This window comes from Ipomoea nil, unplaced genomic scaffold (genome assembly GCF_001879475.1).
Source record: "Ipomoea nil cultivar Tokyo-kokei standard unplaced genomic scaffold, Asagao_1.1 scaffold0268, whole genome shotgun sequence".
Taxonomy (NCBI): Eukaryota; Viridiplantae; Streptophyta; class Magnoliopsida; order Solanales; family Convolvulaceae; genus Ipomoea; species Ipomoea nil.
The window spans coordinates 6,811,499-6,834,316 of record NW_017616696.1 but is presented as its reverse complement, the minus strand read 5'-3'; the positions used below and the strand labels follow the sequence as shown (position 1 = coordinate 6,834,316).

General features: G+C 34.0%; 2 protein-coding genes across 2 annotated transcripts; one reads left to right on the top strand and one right to left on the bottom strand.

The window, feature by feature from the left end:
* The first annotated feature begins 879 nt into the window (after positions 1-879).
* On the top strand, positions 880-2,340 carry LOC109153405. Its single transcript, XM_019301297.1, has one exon. It carries the CDS (start codon positions 880-882, stop codon positions 2,338-2,340), a length of 1,461 nt encoding a protein of 486 aa, XP_019156842.1.
* Positions 2,341-14,707: 12,367 nt separating this feature from the next.
* Positions 14,708-20,197, bottom strand: LOC109151507 (villin-2-like). The gene is made up of 22 exons (XM_019299435.1): positions 19,900-20,197; positions 19,549-19,639; positions 19,310-19,409; positions 19,122-19,190; positions 18,624-19,038; positions 18,386-18,518; positions 18,074-18,233; positions 17,850-17,997; positions 17,670-17,773; positions 17,425-17,583; positions 17,265-17,333; positions 17,116-17,184; positions 16,905-17,030; positions 16,679-16,804; positions 16,435-16,585; positions 16,322-16,332; positions 16,092-16,232; positions 15,878-16,006; positions 15,728-15,790; positions 15,426-15,609; positions 15,159-15,337; positions 14,708-15,071 (listed from the first exon to the last, which is right to left on the bottom strand). The coding sequence occupies exons 2-22, from the start codon at positions 19,602-19,604 to the stop codon at positions 14,958-14,960; spliced, it is 2,706 nt and encodes a 901-aa protein (XP_019154980.1). The 5' UTR covers positions 19,605-19,639; positions 19,900-20,197; the 3' UTR covers positions 14,708-14,957.
* Positions 20,198-22,818: the final 2,621 nt, after the last annotated feature.

The following is a 22,818-nucleotide window of genomic DNA, read 5'->3' as shown; positions in this document are numbered from 1 at the left end:
AATCTTCTTATCTCAAATAATATGTACTGAACCAGTGAGCTAAACCCATGCAGACATTAATTTTATCTTCTGTCTCAACACTGTTCACATAAACACTGTATTTAATAATTAATTGATTTCAAACCAAAATCCCGGATCTAATTAAAATATATACACTCGAGTAGATCTCAATACTAATAAATATTTTGATTGGTGTGAATAACTATGGACTCTTCTTCCTTAAATTAAAAGAGATCCGGAGTTCAAAACCTTTAATTTTTTATATGAAAAAATAAATATAGATAATATTTTGCTTCTTAATTGGGCTGGTAGGGTAAAGGGATAAGGAAAAGAAAATGAAATAAAATTTGGATATTTTCATTTGTAATTTAAGCGTTTTTATTACTCCGAAATTTTTTTGTTCAAAGGTAAGAAAGTAATAACAAAAATTGCAACTTCGGACAGTATAATAAGAGATAGATTGAATTTATAATTGTATATTTGATGTAGAGCTGAAGTAGAAAATGTCGTTTTCACTTTTAATAATAGAAAAATATTAGTTATGGACAAATTAAAGTTTGCATTTAAATTCGTATGTGTTTACATATATAAGTTAAAAAACTTAATATAAACTACTCCGTACAAATTAGATGATATCTTTTAAAATATTAGATTTCCTGACCTGTGCCTCAGCTTTCCTTTCAGAAAGGTCCTACTTTCTAATTTCTATGATGAAAATTAAAGCCAATAATGGAGATTAAATTCTTAGCTATCTACATGACTACATAATCAAGAGAGAGAGAGAGAGAGAAGAGAGAGAGAGAGAGAGAGTCATTTATATATGTAAAGCTAGCTGGAGAGAGAGAGAGAGAGGGAAAAGTGATCTGTGATTCTGTGAAGATGAATAGCAGCAGCACTAGTAGTAGTGAAGGTAGTAAAGGCAGGGGGGGAATGGGATTCCTATTTGTTTTCTTCCCGGAAGATGAAACCGCCGCCGCCGCTACTAGTCCCGGCGGCGGCGGCGCGCCCATTATGAGGAAGAGAGCCGTTAATGCTCTGCTCCGTCGCTCCAATTCCACCCACCTCCTCTCCACCGCCCAATCCACCATTTCAATCTGCGCCCTTCTCATCTTCGTCACTCTCCTCCTCTTTACTCTTTCCACCTTCGAACCCACCGCCGCTTCTTCCCACTTCCACCCCAGAAGGCAACTCTCTGCTTCTTCTTCTTCTTCCACTGCATTGCCGCAAAAGTCCAGAAAGTCTTTCTGGCCGAAGCACAACTCCGGCGAGGATTTATGGAAAAATTTGGCTTTCCAGCACGCATTGCAGGGAATGGGCACTCTGTACCGGAGAGGAACCAGGGCGATGAACGACCTTGTTGTAGCTCATGCAGTTGAGTCACTCACTGTGCATGAACTGAAGCTGTTCTTGCGGCTTTTGTTCCGGTCCGGGCTGAGTTCAAAATCGGATCTTTTGCTCGTTTTTCCGGCGAAGTCGGCCGCTTTCGACAGGGCGGTTGTGGAGGAGAGCGAGTCGTTCTTGAAACTCGTTCACGGCGCCGGCGAAGATAGAAACTCCACCACGAGTTTCGACTCGGCCCAGTTCAAGATTTCGCGCAAGAAGGAGAGAGAAAGCGGGGAGCCAATCTGGGGACGGAAAAGAAGAAGCAATTCCAGCGAAGAAGAATTGGAAGGTGATTCTGAGTCGACTCGGTTGTCATACGGCTCGGTGGTGAGTTTCGACGTTGACGAGCTTGACCCGGAGAATTCCTTGGCCGGGTTTCTCCACCACGTCCCAATGAGTTTAAGGAGATGGGCTTGTTACCCTATGCTACTCGGCCGACTCAGAAGAAATTTCAAGCACTTAATCTTAGTGGACGCAAAAGAGCTTCTCCTTCTCGGCGACCCACTGAGTCGACTCAGGAGCCGGACCCCCGAGTCAGTGCACTTATCAACCCTCACCCCGCCGGCGCACGGCCGGAAAACCCACCAGAAACCCGTCAGCCCGGCAATCGTAATGGGCGGATCAAGAGGGGTCCGGAGATTATCAAACGCGGTGCTAACGGAGATCGTCCGGGCGGCAATGCAACACAAGAAGAAGAACTCGGTCAACGAGTCGGGACTCCTAAACCAACTCGTGGGCAATGAGTTCGTACTGAAGAACATAAATTTGATTGTGTCGGCCGAGTCGATACCGGAACTGAGTTCACTCACTGGGTTGAATTCAAGAACAGGTTCTTCCTCATCCACATCAAATTTAGCACTGGTTAGGCGTGGCAGTAGTAATGGTGATGGGAGTTCTTCAATTTTGAAATATTTATGTTCATTTTCTTTAGATTCTGCTGTTTATAGTGACTGTTAGTACACAAGGAATAATTACAGTTACCACACGCACATTATTAAAAAAAATTACAGGCCCATAGTGTAATGTCTTTAGTACCACATTCTTTTTTTTTTTTTAGTTATAAATTAATTTTCATTTTATCAATGTGGACAACAATAGTGGTGTTTTTTTGTAAATTTATGGGAATTTGTCCATCAACCCCGCTTCCAAATCGGTTAAATATGGATGGAGATTGAAAAAGGGGAATATTTTACTCTCACAATTTACTTTTAAGAAAATGGTCAAATAGATCATTGAACTTTCTTCAAAAGGATAATTAGTCTCTTAAATTTTAAAAAGGTGCAATTAAACCCTTAAACTTATTATTTTAGTGCATCTAAATTCAACAACTGGTAATTTATCTATGGGTCCGTTTAAAAATTCAGAAAATGACTTCTGAAAAATATTTTTCGAGTTTTCAGTGTTTGGGTGCAATAGGAAAATCTAGTCAACGGAAAATGTTTTCTGTTGACCGAAGAAAATGAAGCTATTTTGGCAAAAAATGACTTCTGTCAAAATTTGGGGAAAGTCATTTTCTACAAAAATGTTTAAACATACACTTTACTCTTTTTCCATAAAATAAACTAAACATACCAAGTTTTCCAAAATGCAACCAAACACTGAAAAAGAAAATATTTTCAGAAAAATGACTCATTTTCTAGAAGTCATTTTCCTGCTTTCTAAACGGGCCCTAAAATAGCAAGTCATCAAATTTCTGACGAAATTCCGACGATCCTTTGAATTAAAAAAAATAAAAAAAATCGGCGACGATCATCGGATTCTGACTGTCTTCCACTGGAGAAGACGACCGGACGACCGCCTTTTCTAATGAAGAAGACGATCAGATCTGGTTGTCTTCTCCAATGTCTGGTCGCCTTCTCCAGTGGAAGACGACCGGACGGTCGGAATTCGATGACTTTCGCCGTATTTTTTTTAATTCAAAGGATTGCCAGAATTTTGTTGGAATTGTCGCCGGAAATTTGATGACTGGCTATTTCAGGTAAATTACCAGTTGTTGGGTTTGGATGCACTAAAATGATAAGTTTAAGTGTTTAATTGCACATTTTTGAAGTTCAATGACCTAATTATCCTTTTGAAGAAAGTTCAGGGGCCTATTTGACAATTTTCTCTTTTCTTTTACAAAATTTTGTCTTAATTTATGGTATGATGTTTAATTCTTATAAATTTTCATTACTTTAGTATCAATTTTCATCTACGACTATTGTTTTAGTGCCACAATTAATCACGTCGGTCACTCTTCCTTTTAAGACATATCGAAATCTAAAATTTTAAAGGTATTTTCGTCATTTTCAACTTAAAATTCCAATTTGAGAATGAATAAAAGGATTTAAGCCCTAATATCGACCTCAATTCGTAGTTCTCATTCTCATCCTACCTTAATTTGAGGAGGAGAATTGTGAATTGGGATCGATCTTATAGCTTAAAATCCCTTTATTTATGCTCAAATTGATATCTTAATTTGAAAATGACGAAAATACCCTTAATAATTTCATATTTCAGCATGTCTTAAACGAATGGTTGACCGGTGAATTTTGACACTAAAATAATAGTTATGGACGAAAATTAGTACTAAAACAATAGTCGTGAAAGAAAATTAATAAGAATTAAACATGTGAACCAAAACTGTCATTTTGTTAATACTCGTGATACCAAAATTGATATTTGTTTTTATTTTATTTTTTTATTTATTTTTTATAAGATACTCTAGCCTTTTCATCAAACAATTGTGAGAAAGTGTCTAATTTTGATTCAACATTGCTAATGGGAATGAATTATATCCGAACTCTCACTTTCCACATGTATTGTTTGGATTGTGATCTACCATTGCATGTTGGAGTTTATGACCCAACTTCACGTTTCCGACCCGTCAACTTTTACATGTTTATATCAACCAAAATATCATACCATTAATCTTCTTTAGAATATTTGCAAATTGCGACAATGGACGTAAAATAACTAGCTTATGTCGGTCACCCTTGATTTTTTATTTTTTTCACTAAAATTTTAAAATATTATTGTCTCGATTTGTGTCACACTAACATGTTACAAATTCATGTTCATATTTGTACTTTCAATCCTATGACCTTAACAAGTTATATATGTAGTCAACTTTGTTAATACTATGTTCAAACACAACATGTTATTATCCAACGAATACAATTTTTTTAAAAAAATTATTATTTACAAACAATCAACCAAATAGCAATAGTTTATTATCTACGCAAGGCCGACACTCGGCAGAGGTTCTCACTGGTTCAGTAGACAGTTTAAGAGAAGAGACCAATGTTCAAATATCGACAACGAGACCGTGATTTCCATCCTCCCAAATATCCTATCGAGCTCTTGGGATTGGAGATTCAATTTTTTGGTGGGGAGAAAATGATTTTTGAATGTTAAAAACCCAAAGTTTGAAAAGTAGAGGGAAAATTAATGAAGAGAGTCATGGAGCGAATGTGAAGCAACAGCAACTACACGGATATCCTGGGAATTGCATTCATTCACCCACGTGATTTTGAGCTTTAACACCGCGTTTTCATGCTGCAATAATAAAATCAAGATTGTTAGAGAAAAATGTTTTTTTTTAAAAAAAAAAAAAAATTTAAAATCAAGATATAATATTTATTTTCTAATACTAGAAACAATAAAATAGGAAATCAAAAAATAAAAAGTGTAAGATACAAAACATGTGAAAAAATACCGGTTTTGATTAACTTCAACATTTTTGGAGTAATCTTAATTAATGAGCTAAAGCCATACTTTTACATATTTTGTTAAGCTTGGATTTCTCGATTTGAATTTCATATAGGTTATTTTAGTCTTTTTATAAATAATATTTTTTATTAAAAAGTTGATAAAACTACTTATTATAATTGTTTAATTGTTAATTAATTACTGTAAAAATGGTATTTTAAAAAACAAAGAAATGAAGAAAAAGCCTCAAGTAGGGGCCGAGGACAACGTGGTATTAAATGTCCGCTTTTACCTTTGCCAGCCAATTCTAGCCCGCCAAACAATTCCTTAATGTATACATACACAATTAAGGGTGTTTTTGGTTCGATGGGAATCAGAATCTGAATGAAATTAAATACTTGGTAATGATAATTAGTTTTGGTGAATGTATTTTGCATGTTTGGTAATAAGATGGAATTAGAATGATTATCAATATTACTGTTTTATTATGTATGATCCTATAATGTGAATAAAGGTTTTAAAAATACAAGAACAACAAATAAAGACAATTCATTCTAATATAAAGACATCAAAAGCACTAATATGAACAAAAAAAAAAACACAAATCTGATCTAAAAGCACTAACCAAACTTAAAAATTAAATTACCAATTAGAAGGGGGGATAATGGAATGAAACTCTTATTTTATTAGAAAATGAGTTTTCTAATTAAGGGGGTAATCAATGTATAAATGATAATGGAGGAAAAATACTCTTCTATTTCTCATCTAGCTAATTTCAGCCTATATATATATACACGTACATAGCTTCCTACACTATGACCTAAATCTAAGTAAATCAATTAAATAAGTAAATACAATATTTACATAATATAATCAATTATAAATAAGTAAACATAATATTTACATAATCAGTCAAATTTTGTTGGCAGCATAATTTCTTCCTAAGATTGCTCATGCCAACACTCCCCCTCAAGTTGGTGAATATATGTCAATCATTCCCAACTTGTTTAGTGAGCTTTGAAACTCTTTTCCAGATACCGCCTTTGTTAGGACATCCGCTAGTTGATCTTTTGATGTGACAAATGGAAGAGCAATTGTACCTTTGTCAAGATGATCTTTGATGAAGTGCCGATCAACTTCCACATGTTTAGTTCTATCATGCTGAACAGGGTTATTTGCAATTGTTATGGCTGCTTTGTTATCACATAATAACATCATTGATTTTGACGGACAGATACCAAGATCGTGTAGGATACGTTTTACCCATAGCAACTCACATATACCTTGATCCATTTCGCGAAACTCTGCCTATGCACTTGATCTTGCTACAACCTTTTGTTTTTTGCTTCGCCATGTTACCAGGTTACTCCCAACAAATGTAAAATATCCCGATGTAGATTTTCGATCAGTTTGACTTCCAGCCCAATCTGCATCTGTGTATCCCTTAACTTCTAGATCTCCATTTTTTGAAAAAAATAATCTTTTTCCTGGAGAAGATTTTAAGTATCGTAGGATCCGATACACAGCTTCCATGTGGTCTTCGCTCGGTGCATGCATGAATTGACTAACAATACTTACTGCATATGCAATGTCAGGACGTGTATGCGATAAGTATATTAATCTCCCAACTAATCTTTGATACCTCTCCTTATTGGTTGGAGTTTGATCTTGTTGTATGGCTAGCTTGTGATTCACTTCGATGGGAGTTTCAACATGTTTACAATTAAGCATACTAGTTTCTGCTAGTAAGTCTAACACATACTTACGCTGGCAAAGAGAGATTCCGTAGCTTGATCTTGCAACTTCAATGCCTAAGAAATATTTCAAGTGCCCAAGGTCTTTAAGTTCAAACTCAGTTGCAAGGTTTTCTTGCAGGGCAGTCATTTCAATTGTATCATTTCCTGTAACAATCATATCGTCAACATACACAATAAGAGCAGTTACCTTTTCAGAAACTTGCTTGATGAACAGTGTATGATCAACATCACTTTGTTTGTATCCGATCTTCTTCATGAAACTTGAGAGCCTTCCAAACCATGCTCGAGGGGATTGCTTCAATCCGTATAAGGCCCTTCTTAGCTTGCATACTTTGCCATCACAATTTATGCCTGGAGGAGGATCCATGCATACTTCTTCTTCCAACGTCCCATTAAGAAATGCATTTTTAACATCAAACTGTCTTAGCGGCCACCCCCGATTTGCTGCTATAGAAATAAGTACACGTACGTTGGTTATTTTTGCTACAGGAGCGAAAGTATCCCCATAATCAATCCCGTACTTCTGTGTGTACCCTTTAGCAACTAGCCTTGCCTTGTAGCGATCTATGATTTCATTTGGACTGAGTTTAACTGTAAAGATCCACTTGCACCCTACTGTTTTCTTCCCCACGGGCAGCGATACAAGATCCCATGTATGATTTTTTTGCAAGGCTTCCATTTCATCATTCATAGCTTTCTTCCATTTTGAATCCATTAATGCTTCCTGCACATTACTAGGAATAGAAACAGGAGATATTTGATTTATAACAAGTGCATGCGATTTTGACAAACGATGAGAGGAGATATAATTGTTGATGGAATATTTCGTCTTAGCTTTAAAATCAGGATCATATTGAATTTTTGGAATCCCTCTATTTATCCTAATTGGATATCTCGGTTCATTTGTGAGAGGAGTTGACTCGAGTATTATAGGAGATAAAGGCAAAGATGTTACCTGAGGAAACACATTCGGAGATGGAGGTAAAGATGTTACATGAGGAGACACACTTGGAATTTCTATGGCTGTTGGTGTGTCCTGTGAAGTTGTACAATCTTGGTTCTCAAGAGTGCCATTAATAATCTCGGGAGGTGTATCAACATCCGGTTCATCTAGATGCGAATCAATCTCGGCTTGTTCATGAAAAAATTCATGAGTGTTGTCTTCATTTAAATTAAGTGTTTTCTCCCCCTGAAGAGAGCACTCATGTCAATCGAAAAAAGGAAGGTCTTCATGGAATGTAACATCTCGAGTTACATACATTTTGTTTCCAGTAGGGTCATAACACCTATACCCCTTTTTATAGACTGCATATCCAACAAATATGCAACGGACAGCTCGTGGATCTAGTTTTCCTGCTACCTTGTGTACATATGCAGTGCAACCAAACACACGGGGTTCAAGATTTGGCTCGACCGGTGCTGAAATAAGTTCATGGAGTTTTTGGTATGGAGTTTTGAAATCAATGACTCGCGATGGAGTTCGATTGATAAGATATGCAGCAGAATGAACAGCTTCGCCCCAATATTCTCGAGGCACTTTCATTCCAAACAAGGACGCTCGAACAACCTCAAGTATTTGGTGATTTTTTCGTTCTGCCAAGCCGTTTTGTTGGGGTGTACCAGTACATGAAGTTTGGTGTCGAATCCCATTTTCTTGACAAAAAATCTTCATATCAGAGTTTATGTACTCCCCACCATTATCAGATTGAAGAACTTGAATTCGGCATTGATATTGAGAGGCCACCATTTTATATAGATCCTGAAATACAAAACAAACATCTCCCTTGTTTCGTAGGAGAGGAGATCCATATCATACGAGTACATTCATCAGTAAAAGTCACAAAATAACGAGCACCAGATAAAGTAGGGACTTGAGCAGGTCCCCAAACATCCGAGTGGATAGTCATAAAAGGAGTATTACTTTTATTATAACTAGGCAGATAAGAAATTCTATGGCTCTTTGCCATTTCACAAATGTCACAATTAAATGTAGAATTCTTATGTAAAAACAAACTTGGTTTTAATTTGCGAAGATAATTAAATGAAAGGTGACCAAGACGGCGATGCCACAACCATGCCATATCTTCGTTTCCTTGCTTCCCCCCGGTAGTATTTGCTTGACCATGCATCTTATTGTTTGTAAGGTTCAAATCAAGAAAGTATAAATTTCCACGTCTAATACCACAACCAGTTGTGTTGCAATATCCTGAAAAATACATTTGTCAGGTCCAAAAATTACATTACAGTTTAAAGCTTTTGTAATTTTGCTAACAGATAAGAGATTGGAAGAAAGAGAAGGGACTACAAGTACAGTATCAAGATTAATGGAATTTGACACATGTACTGGTCCTTCACCAGTAACGAGTGCAACTCCTCCATTTGCGGTAAGTATGTGAGGTTGAGTTGAAGAACGAATAGAGGAAAGATGGGTAGAGTCATTTGTCATGTGATCAGTGGCACCTGTATCAATAATCCATGTATTATTCATAGTAAGAAAAGTTTTAGACAGACCTGAATCATCAGTCTTGGCAAAATGTGCTGCAACTGTATTTGGAGGAGATGTAATCACTCCCTCATCTGTTGTGGTAGTAATAGCAGTTTGTCCAATTTTCTTCCGAGGTTTTTTTGTAAAATCCCACCATTCAGGATACTCGATAATTTCATAGCAATGTTGTTTGGAATGTCCCTCCTCACCACAATGAGTGCAAATATATTTATTTGCTTTAGTGCCAGATTTTTTACCTTTAGCTTGATTGGAATTTGCAGGACGTGTGCGGGCGGTCAAGTGAACCATGCTATCTGAGTGAACTTTAGGTTCCTCCATAGTTTGTCTTTGGTTGTGATCTTTACGAACATACGCGTAGCATGACTCTAGATCTAGAGGTGGGTCTTTTCTTAAAATTTCACTTCGAGCTTGATTGAATTCTGGGTCGAGACCAACCAAGAAAATATGAACTCGAAGTCTAGTCATATGTTTGTGCAGCTTAATGATTACATCAGCATCATCTTCTTGTGTTTGAACACGAGCATCAATTTCCTGAAATATACCTATCAGTTCATTATAATATAAAGATAAGGGTCTACCATTTTGATGAGTAGTAAATGATTTCCGATTCAGTTCAAAGATTTGTGTTTCATTTGAGCCATCATAAAATGTCTTTGCAACTGCTTCCCATATTTCTTTGGCTGTTTGGAGACGAATGAATCGTTGCATCAAGAGCGGACTCATAGAGTCAATAAGCCAACTCTTAACCCGGTTGTTATCAATAAGCCATGTTTCTAATTGCTTGTCATCTACTGTTGGCTTCGGAGTTGTGCCGGTAAGAAATCCAAATTTGTTTCGAGCTCCAATACGCATCTCCATAAGTTGAGACCATAATGGATAATTTGTATCATCTAAGATGATTCCGGATGGGAAGGGAGTATTGTCTTGGACAATGATTCGAGGTTCATGAGGAATAATAGAAGAGGATGAGATATTTTCAGTCATGATTGCAGAAAAAAAAAATCAGTTTCTACATTCACAAATGCTCTGAAACCATGTAGAAATGATAATGGAGGAAAAATACTCTTCTATTTCTCATCTAGCTAATTTCAGCCTATATATACACGTACATAGCTTCCTACACTATAGCCTAAATCTAAGTAAATCAATTAAATAAGTAAATACAATATTTACATAATATAATCAATTATAAATAAGTAAACATAATATTTACATAATCAGTCAAATTTTTTTGGCAGCATAATTTCTTCCTAAGATTGCTCATGCCAACAATCAAATCTCATAGTAGTGTTCTAGAAACCTGTCAACCAAATAATAATAATGACTTTGATTTTCATTCCTAATAGCTAAACCCATGAACACCAAACACACCCTAACTTCTTTCTCAAGTAATGACAACTGCATACAAATTATATCTTCAACACGCCCTCAATTGTGCGGATCAAGCATTCGTGCGTAGTCTCTTGGATGCAAAAGGTGAAATCTCTTGCTCTCGCGGTCTCACACTTTGGCACTATAAGGATTATGGGCGTAATCTTCTTTTATCAAGTATAGTGGAGATCTGAACTCATAATTTTACAAATGAGATTGATTCTTATACCAAGTTCAAATATGTATTATGTTTTAAGTAAAAATCTAAACTGACATTTGAAGTACACATTTATATTTATATATCACATATATGCTCAACAATAAGAGGGGTCACTCATAAAAGAATGACACTATCTTCTTGTTTAGTCATATGTATTCCCAGCCCTCTCTCGAATATATAAGAATTTTTTACTTGTAATATTAGGCATTTTTATTAATCAATATTATAAAAAAAAATATTAGTATTTACTAAATTTGAAAATTTGTAGCATTATCATACATCACATAATTTGAGATAACAATTGAGAGGTGCACCATTGTAAAGCTATCGTTTGAATTGTGGGAATTGATGATTTATTAAACGGTGCGATATTAAATGAATATACATCATCATTACTCTCTAGTTAACTCTGCTACGCTAGCTCTCAGCTTGGAGTAGGGTGGTTAGTGACTGGATAATTGAATTAGTCATTAGACCCGATTCGAAGCACATTTGGACTGACCCGAAGCAATCAACACGGTCAATTAGTAACGGTCAAGAGTGAAGCAGGAAGAGATAGAACGGTTCTTAGAATTCAATGCATTTAGTAGGACACCGCCTCATTAAAGAGCATTTATAGAGAAGAGCGCACAACAATTACTGAAGAGTCTGACACTTGTAGAGAGTAGCCATTACTTATTAGCTAGAAGGCCATTTGTGTCCATTATTGTAACCGTTATCATTGTACAGTATCAAAGTTGAGCTCATATAACAAGTTAGGGGACAGACTCTGATTCTTGTACTTAGAACTTACTCTTAGCAATACAACTCCGTTCATTATTACTTTCTATAATTATTCAAGTAGCATATTCACCATTATTAACCCTTTTGTAAACTATACGCTAATAAATTACTAAATGATGTTTTTATATTGTTATACTATTAATCTATTATATCAATATTTTTGAAAACAAAAATCATACTCAAATATATACTCATACATCTCAGTTTACCACAAACATTATAGGAAAGGAGTATAATTATAGACAAAATAATTTATCATTTTTTTTGAAAGGAATAATTTCTCATTCTTAAACACGGCACCAATTAAAAATATGTGTGCATTACTTGATTTAATAACTAGCACGTATATGGCATAATTTTCTAAAAAATGAAAGTTGAAAGTGAATGTTATATTAGTACATATATCAGTTATAAAATTTGTAAAGAAATCATTATGTATTTATACCAGTATTACACGTCTTATTTCGTTATAAATAGAATAAATGTACATTTTGAATCATCCAAATACAATTTAAATTTTAAACTATAACCCCATAAAGAGTAATAACTAATTAATGATCTCTAGTCTCAACTCTCAAGCAACGTGTTGGCAACAAGTAATTGGGGATAAATTAATACCAATTATGGATTTTTTTTTTTTTTGAATGCTACTAGCTCTATTACATTGTAGTATCTGTTCATATACTTTCTCAACCTACTGAAACACAAAGAGCTAATAACGCCTCCACTGAGACTTGAACTCAGCACAATTAAGATATTAATTTTAAAGAATCTGTTTGATTTATTGCAAAATTATTTTTTCTTTTTATGGACTGACATAAAGTGGACTTCACTCCACGCAGATGACATTTCCAAGAATAGTAATAGAATTAACTTGTTTTTTGGACCACCTAAATAAATTAGTTTTTTTTGGAACCTCAAATAAATTAGTTGAATAACAATTTTTGAAAGCTACTGATTCTATTACATTGTAGTATTTGTGCACAAAGAGAACACCGCCTTTACTAAAATTTGATCTCATGACCTCTAAGCTACTAGTTCTATTACATTGTAGTATCTATTCATATACTTTCTCAACCTACTGAAACACAAAGAACCAATAACGCCTCCACTGAGGCTCGAACTCATAATCTTCCAAATAGAAGTCCAACCCGGATACCATTAGACCACATAGTCCTGGTAGTTGAATAACAATTTAATTCTTCACATATTGATTTTTTTTTTTTTTTTTTTAGTAAAGTTCACTACACTGAAAAAAATAGCAATATCTTATTTATTATAGAGGTCAAATAAGAACAAAAAGAAAAAGGAAAATAATAATAATAATAATAATAATAATAATAATAATAATAATAATAATAATGAAGGCCGAAAGGGCGTACAGAAGGATGATTGTTAAAACTTTTAGGTTTAGGCCCACCTGAGCTTCATCATATAAAAGCCATGGCCTTATCCCATGAGCCACCGACAATAATAATTGTCCCACTTTTATTCATTTTTCAACTCTTCTTTTTCTTTTCCTTTTTGAAGTGGCCATTTCTAATGGATTCAAAACTATGAGGTGACTTTGAGGAAATGTTTAGTCTTCATCTAGTTTAGATTTATATTCTCAATTATTTATAATGTAATTTTTTTTTACACAATATCTTGTATTTATATTATTGTAAATGAATTTTAATTTAATTCGAGAGAACTCTTTAATATAATGCACTCTTTACGCAAGTAACCTTATAGTTGTATTAACAGTTCACTTACCAATTGCTTCAAAATGTTGCACTATAAATTTAGTTCTTAATTTTTTTTTTAAGTCACAATTTTGATTGATCTTAAGAACTTACTTAACCCCCTGGTATTAGAGATTAAATTCGAGGAAATATGCATCACCAAAACTAATGGATAAAAGTTTAGTTTTTTTTTTTTTTTTTTTTTTTTTTTTTTTTTTTTTTTTAAATTTATATATACAAAAAGAGAGGCTTCTTAATTGATTGTGTTTTGGGTGGACACTTAATTTTCTTAATAAAATAATGTGCAATGATAGGAAAAATACAAATATGAAAATTACATTGTATTAATCTTGAAAAACATTGAAAGCAACTCCTCCTAATGCAAACATGTGACGCTAATGAATATGATTAATGTTTTGGAAGATTCTCTCTTAGTTTCTTTAATAGACACCAATCATATGATTGCTACAAAATTTCCTCTGGATCAGAACAATTAAGTATGTTTTGGAAGATTCCATGAACTTTCACATTTGGGGTAAAATCACTCACATGAAGCCTACAAATAATTGTAGGACAAAACTTAATTAAAAAAAAAAAAACCAGGTGATTGATGCTTGCCAACTGCAGTTGCAGTGATTTTTATATTAATGCTTGCCACTGTGGGATTGTCATATGAGAAATTTGTTTTTTGAATAAATAAAGAAAAATTGAACTTATAATTTATGAATTATAAGATAATATTAAATTTATTTTCTTTATCACTTCTAATTGATAAATTCTTAACATGATTGTCAATAAGATATAAAGACTGAGTTCGTTATTATCATATAATTCAAAAACCAAAAATACATATACATTTTTTCATTAATTTAACCTATGAGAGACTTAATAATTAAAACATAAAAGGTGATACTTGATTAAAATGTTGGTATGCAAATTCGATTGGTAAATGTGTATATGAGTAGAAATAGGAAGGGGCGGGCACATGGGCATGGGCCATGGGGGCTATTTTGTCACCAACTGCCAGACAGCTTACACGTACATTACGTAGGATATAATGAATTGAAGGATGACAATCTGTTAGGTAGCTTCGATCACATGAATGGATATCATTAATTCATTATTATATATGTGGTTCAATTTCAGGCACTGTGTATATTCTGTCACATGGGGGCTATTTTTTTTTTTTTTTTTTTTTTTTTTTTTTTTTTTTTAGTTCTCTTGTCACCTCAGTAAAAAAAAATAAAAAAATAGATGTAATAACACTAAAAAAGATTGATGGTACAAATTTATTGAATATTATTAAATTTTGCACTACAAATTTCATAAGCATTTTATGGCAGCACCCAATCTGTTTTTCAGGGCACCTGAATGACTAAGTAAAACACAAAGAATTGCCCTGCCATGTACCTATAATCTTCATATCATGGCAGAAACAAAAAAAAAAAAAAAAAAAAAAATTTATTCTGGAAGGCAAGAGGAGAGGCTGATGCAGCAGCTTGCTTTATCTTTGGTCCGGTCCTCTAAAAGAGATCAACTTTCTTCTTGAGCTGATCTTGTTTCCATTTGGGCAACTTATAGAAGGCTTCCTTATTCATTTCAAGAATGGCCTCAAAATCCTCATCGGAGAGATGAGCCTGAACAAAATCACAGTAACAATTGGAATCAAAGGAAACACAGATATAATTAGTTACAAAAAGTAAGTTCAGAGTTTAGGCGCAAACCTCTCTGTGCTTTAAGTCAATCCCGGCAGCAGGATTTTCAGATTTAGCCTTCACCTGATCATAAGTGTATACAGGCATACTTCCATCACTCCCACCGTGATATTCTTCACCGGCTTCTTCACTTGCAGCACCTTGTTCTGCTGCTCGTGCTTCAGAATCTTCACCCTCAGCTTCATCACCTGCAAAAATTTGCAACCATGTCACTCATACTATGCAAATCTTCGACTTAAAAAAGAAATAACAAATCTTCTGGTGATGTATTTTTACCTGCCTGCTTCTGTTCCTCAGTAAGAACAGAAGATAAAGCTGCTATAGCAGCTTTTCTTTGTGATCCCTGACCTATTGTTCTTGGTGAAGGAGGTTTTGTTGATGAAGAACTAAATGCAGAGTTCAAAGCAGCCAAGGCAGAAGCCCTTTGTGTTGGTCCATCCTGACCCCCACTGGATTTTCCCTGAATATTAAATAAAATGTTAGTAAGCTTTCATCTAACATCTATTTAATTGAGACTTCAAATAAGCAAATTGTATAGCAGAGTTTCTGTAGAAATGAAAATGAAGTCTAGAAATTACCTCTGTAGAATGGCCTATGCCAAGGAGTAGGAAAATCTTCTTTTGGAATGAGTTTCCATGTGCCTGGTTACAGAGTGTAGGTATTCATGAGACAATCATAGTGTAGATACATTAGCCTATGAATGTCAAATAAGAGATTTTGCAACATACATTAGATTTTGCAACATCCCAATAAGTAAAGAATGTAGTGAAGAAGCAAGGCTCATTTCCTTCTGTGACTCTATACAATGGAACTTTAGGAGATAATCCATCCAAAGATGCGGCCAAATCTATGTATTTCTGCAATGAAAACCAATGGCCATTGAACACAATATCGAATAGCAGCTATTATTCATCATAAGAAATGTCAGAAACCATATGTTACCTGCCCGATTTCAAAAGCGGTTTGCTTTTCATTGGCATCAGTCATCTGACCAAGCCAAACAAAGACTTCAGCATGTGTGTCTAGGAATAAGACGTCCTCAGTCAACAGATCATCTTGAGAAAAGTTGTACACCTCCTTAACCTAAACATATCATAGAACCCATGTTATAAAGCTATTAATTAATGCATGGAAATAATTCAAGAATGTTAGGCCCAAGTTCTAGAACATACCTCAAATTTGCCTGGAGGTTCATAGGACAGCAAAAAAGATTATTAGATAAAAATGTCAGAGGAAACACACCCTTCTTCAATGAAATACAAAAAAAAATAAATTCACAATGCACCTTTGTGGATGGAATATGTAAACAGGTGAGGATCACGGACAACAGCCTCAACAGTTGCTTTCTTGCTGGTGAAACTTTCTTTACCGCCGAGAGCAGACCAGAAAGCTGAGATTTCAGCTCCTTCCTTGGTGTGTTTCACAGGTGCCCCAGGCTGAATTTTTTGTGAAAGTAAACCAATTCAATTAGACATAACATGGAAGGAACTAGCAATCTTACCTTCAGAGTTCTTCAAAAGAATTCTTACCTTCAGAAATTCAGCAATCTTTGCAGCTAGCTGTTGCTGCTCATAGGTACTTTGGATTCCATGCCAAATGAACATTGAGGAAGATTGAAGAAGGAAACATTCATTAGAGTTGAGTGATGTTGCCACCTGGTAAATAAAAATAAAAACAAAATCACTAATAAGTTACATTAGAAAACAGTAACTTGTAACATAATGCCTAATAAAAAATGGTTGTGGATAAGCATACCGTATCAACTTGAACTACTTTATTGTTATGCACAGAAGTTCCAGATATCTGGATAAGAGCAAGTGACTCAGGAGTGTAAGTTTCATCCTTACCACCTTTGGCTTTGTATCCAGAGCTTAATCCACCCTGATAGAAGAATTTAAATTTGGTTAAGTAGTGCTTAGATTCCAAATCTAGCTGTGATTAATTGATTACATATGAGGGGAAGTACCTTAAGTAGCACCATGGGCTGGAAGATGGCAACAAATTGGGGTGGCTCTTTCCCTTGAAATATCCGACCCTAAATAATAACCGTGTTACACTCAGAAATCTGTTTTATAAATCATAAATCATATAAATAAAAGTCAAACTCAGTTATACCAAAACAGGTCTCCCCTTCAGTTGAGTGAACATTTTGGTAACCAATTCAGCAGCCATATTCTGGTCCTCCTGGATTCATAACATTTAACTTTCAAAAACTCAATTCATCCTCAATAACTTTGTATCTAATTCCATAGATTCAATTGTCAGGTCATGTTACCTCTACGCTATCCTTCCCAATCCACCAGCAGAGGTAATAATCGTCCTTCTTGTCATTAGAGTGGTAGGAGTACAGAACTATATAGCAATCTCCACTGTAGAATTTACCAAATTCTTCTTTGGGAACTGGAGTCTTTGCATTGTCATTAATTAACCAGACCTGATAATGGAAGCTCTTAGCATAGAGATAGAGAGATTGAAATAAAGATTTCGTAAGCAATATGAAACCAAAGAAGATAACACCACCTCTATCTTTCCACCTTCCTCAAGCAGAGGGGGGACTTCCTCCTTTACAGGTGTAGCACTTTTGGTTCCAGATTTGATGCCACCACCTTGTTGCTTCAGCAAAGCTACGATGATGAAGGAGTTAAATCATAATTCCTCACAGAAAAAAAAAAAAAAAAACTTAATAGTGGGCACATATACCTGCAACTTTTCCTCTTCCCTCCTCAGGAGGAGTTGCCGATGCAGATGGCCAAGAATCAAATTCACACTTAAATGAAATTGTCTCATGACCTTGAGCAAGGCGAGTAATTTTTGTTGCCTTGGGTCTTTTTTGTTTGACAAGGAATTCCTAAGGATATTTTTTAGCATGAAAGAATTAGAAACTCCATCAGATTAACACAGAGATACAAGGACTAACATTCTACCTCTGCAGTTTGACAGGCAGCTTTCCTCTCATCCAGTTGTGTAGCACGCCCAACCCAAACAAATACTTCAGAACCACAATCCAATAAATAGCACTTGGAATTTTCCAGATTTGATTTGGAAAGTTCACCATCTACTGGATTGACTTGACCATTGTCAATGCTGCAGAAATAGAAGAGAACATAAGTATCCTGTATCAGAAACTAAATGAACACCAAGCACTTGTAGATTCGGATAAGAATCTTGAAGATGCAAATTCAGAAAGAAGAAATACATCTTAACAAAAAAACCAAATAACCAAATGAGTAATATACCAAAAAAGTTTAGGAGGAGTTTTCTCGGGAATGATATCGTCATCACTAGTAACCTTCCTGCCCATTGGAGCAAACCCACCAAAAAGCTCCCAGAATTCACCAGAATCCGCTTCAGCTTGTAGATTCCCATCCTCTGTTAAGCAAAATAATGAAATTTCAGAACACAGTTGGAGATTTATGTGGCCACAATTTCATACATGAGAAGGGTAAAATATTGTATAAGATTTAGAATACTTGCCTACAATAGCAACATTACACACTCCACCATGATAAGTGTCCTTCAAAAACTGAATTACTTCTAATGCTTTGGCTCTCTCCTGAATATTGGAGTTTGCACCATTGAACTGATATATCTTATCTTTAGTATCCAGAACGAACACATCATCATGATTTAGTGAGGGCCGAGCAAATGGGACCTGCTTCATCCTGACAACTCTTTTTCCTTTACACACATATAAGCGTGTCTCAAATTCTTCCTCCTCTGGTTTCTTAAATCCAGATGCAACACCCCCTTCTAATGGCATAATGCATGGTTTAAAGTAGGATAGGAACCTATCAGATTCATGAGTTTGGATTTCTCTGTGCTGCACTCCTTTTCCTCCAAGAATTGTATCAAGCTCTACAGTTTTAATTGCAGCTGTTCCAGCTTCATCCTAATGTATTTGTCAAAATCTTAGAGGAAACATATATTTGATGAAAGTGTGACATAGATATAAAAAAAAATACAATGCAGTACCTGGCTAGTGTCCTTTCCAAGCCAAAAGTGTATATCAAACAAATAAGGGCCTCCCTTGCCAGAAGTTGTCTGCAAATACAGAGAGTTTTGAGTAGTAGATCTTAAACTTTCCCTTTAATTAACCATATCCATATTAAAGAACAGAGTTAGGCTGAAGAGAAATTATGAAATCAATAAGCAACAGGCACCTGCAAGACGACGTAAGAGTCGCCTGAGTAGAATTTCCCATAATCAGCTTTTGGCAAAGGAACTGGCTTGAAATTCTCAATTCTCCAAATCTCAATCCCACTACATTGAGTTAAGGACAACCCAAAAGTGAAAATATCTAAAAAGGCCAAATAATCAACCACATAGATAGATAATCTATGATGCATGAAATTTCCCGACCAAAAATCAACATATCAAGTTTTTGTGTAGAAAAGGATACGCTTTTTGTCCAGCTGCCTGGAATGCAGGTTCCAAAGCTTTCACGTTAACTGACATTGTCTAAATACTGAGGTTTTCCAAGTATTAGATATCTATACAAATCAACAACAAATATGATAAGGAAGCATGGAAATGGTAAGGGAAAATGGAAGAAAAGAAGAAGAAGACAAGACAACATTGATAATAAAGCATGAATTTAGGGAAGTATTAATTTATAGTTGAGACAATCATAAAGTTATATCATCATTGATGTTTGACATTTATGAGTTTTTTAGCAAATATGTTGTAAAATTCCGGGGATCAAAACATGAAAAAATCGAAAGAAAATAGCAGAATTTCGAAATGGATTAACCTTATGATACCAGAATTAGGCTCTTGGGATGAGGGAATAATTGAAAGCAGAGTTTCTTGTCCACACTTTTTTTTTTTTTTTTTGTGCAGAAACTTGTGAGTTTCTTTATGAGATGGAATGTATACGAGAAAACGGGGAGGGCAAAAAGAAATGGATACATATATATGAATTTGCAGTGCGTAGGGAAACACAATCTTATAGGAGAGAGAAAGAAGGGAAAGGGAAGACGACGATAACGGGGCGAGAGCTTCGGAGAGTGAGACTGTGTTTGTGTGTGTGAGAAAAAGTATTCCAATTCCCGGCGACGATCCGATCACTGTGGCAACGGCCTCGTTTATACAGGGTTGTTATAATAACAATAACAATAAAAACAACAACAACAACAACAACAATAATAATAATAATAATAATAATAATAATAATAATAATAATAATAATAATAATAATAATAATATTATTATTATTATTATTATTATTATTATTATTATTATTATTATTATTATTATTATTATTTGAGCATTCTATAAAATGTTTAATAAAATTTTATATATACACTTATTATTAATAAGGAATAAGGTTTAAATTGACCACTGAACGTAACTTGAAAATTCAATTAAATCACTGAACAAAAAAAAAAGTACAATTAGGCCACTGAACATTCCAAATGTATGCAATTTCACATAATAGTAGGTTACAATCAATTTTAGCAAGTTACTTGCTTACGTGGCAGCTGAGTTAACATTTTTAATAATTTTTAATAATATTTTTTAAAAAAAAAAATACCCTTCCCCCACCTCGTCTTCCTTCGTCACCGCTGGTGACGAAGGAAGGGGGTCCACCCCGTAGTTTTATTTATTTATTTTTTAAAATTTATTATTAAAATTTATTTAAAATTATTAAAAATGACAACTCAGCTGTCACGTAAGCAGGTAATCTTCTATCCGATGAAATTGCATACATTTAGAGTGTTCAGTGGCCTAATTACACTTTTTGAAGTGTTCAGTGCCTAATTGCACTCTTTTTTTCCATTCAGTGGATAAAATTGTTCTTACATCATTGTCAAACGTGCGCGACCTAATTACAAAGTTGTTGATAAGTAATACAATTACACATGTACTCTAAAACGATAAGATAATTTTTCAAAGAATTGACAATGTTACATCTCAGTGGCTCAAATTGAACAAGTTTACACATCATTCTTAGAATTTTATCAATGTATGAAAGCTTCTAAAAAAATTGTAAGTTAATTTTTATTATATCATTATAACAATATCTATTGTAACAATATATTTTGAAATATTTATTATCGTCATCTATTGACAGTAATTGTAGCAATTTTCATTGACAAACTCCCAAAACAAATTGTCTCAACAACGAAGGTAAATTAAAAAAAACCAATGACTTTAATGTTGTTGATGAAAAATATGTACGCCACTTTATTACTCTTATTAAATTAAATAAATTGGTAGCTACAACAAAAAATAAATGCATTTAATTAATTTAGAATTAGATGTCTATAATGTCATTATTCAAAAAATAAATTATTCATTATAAAAAAATTAAAAAGAGATATAATTTCATTAGTTATATTATATTTATTTTCTACAACCTTCAAAAAAATATTTATTTTCTACAATTCAGAGATTCCTTACCTTCAATTCAAATTAATTAATTATATTCACTACATTGCCCGTTGTCTTCTTTTTTACATTATCTTGTAATTAAATATCAAAGTTATAATACAACATATGTTATATATTTATTTACTAAGTATTTTATAAAAATATAATAAATATTAATATTTTGTTCAATACTTTCACATGATAATCTATGACATACATCTCACATCACATGAAACATATGTAGGGAAAAACTACCACTACCAAATATCAATATGCACTTGTAAGATAAAGAGTTCATAGTACAACTAAGATCTCAGTCATATGCACAACAAGGAAAATCTAAAACATCCAACACCATAATCTCATTGCATGATGATGCCCTCTATGCTACCACCAGTAACCCAATTGCACATGACATACTCCCAATAAAAAAAAAAAGAGAAGACATGACATGTACTGAAGATGAAGACAATAATAATGCTACCAAAAGAGAATTAAGAAGGTTTAGAGAAATTTAAACCAAAAATAGTATTTATTTAGACTATCGCTTTTAGACTATGACCCCATTTGGTAAATGGTTGTTAGCTGATTGTGTTAATTAGATGGTATAACTAGTTGATAACATTAGCTGTTGTAGAAAAGTGTTTGATAAATTAGATGTTAGCTGATAGCTGTTTGATATAATTTCTTTTCTAAAAAAACTAATTGAAAAAGTTGCTTGGAGTAGCTTTTTGAATTTTAGCATTTTGGAGTTACAAAAAACTAATTAATCAAACACTTATATTGATATTTTAACTAAATCAAACAATTAATAGTGGTCAAATAAGGCAAAATAGATCTATAGGCCAATTTTTTTTACCAAACAGGGCCTAAGTATTTAGACTAGCGTTATTACACATTTATTTTAGTGACAATTATAATCATTCCCTCATATATTATCTTGCATTTATATACTTTAAACAAATTCAACATTCAATTACCTATGCAAGAACATCTCCTATATAATATTACATTGATATACTTTGAAGTACTTGTTTAAAAATAATTTTTGGACATTATCTCATTCGCGCAATGCGCGTAAAAAAACTAGTATATTAAATAAAAGGAAGTGTTTGATAAATGATTGTTAGTTGATTGAGTTAGTGGATTTGACTAGTTGACAGAATTAGCTGATTGTAGAAAAGTGTTTGGTAAATTAGTTGTCAGCTGATAGCTAATTACATACAAAATGAATTTCTTAAAAAACTGATCGGAAAAGCTACTTTGAGCAGCTTTTTGAATTTTAGCATTTTAGAGC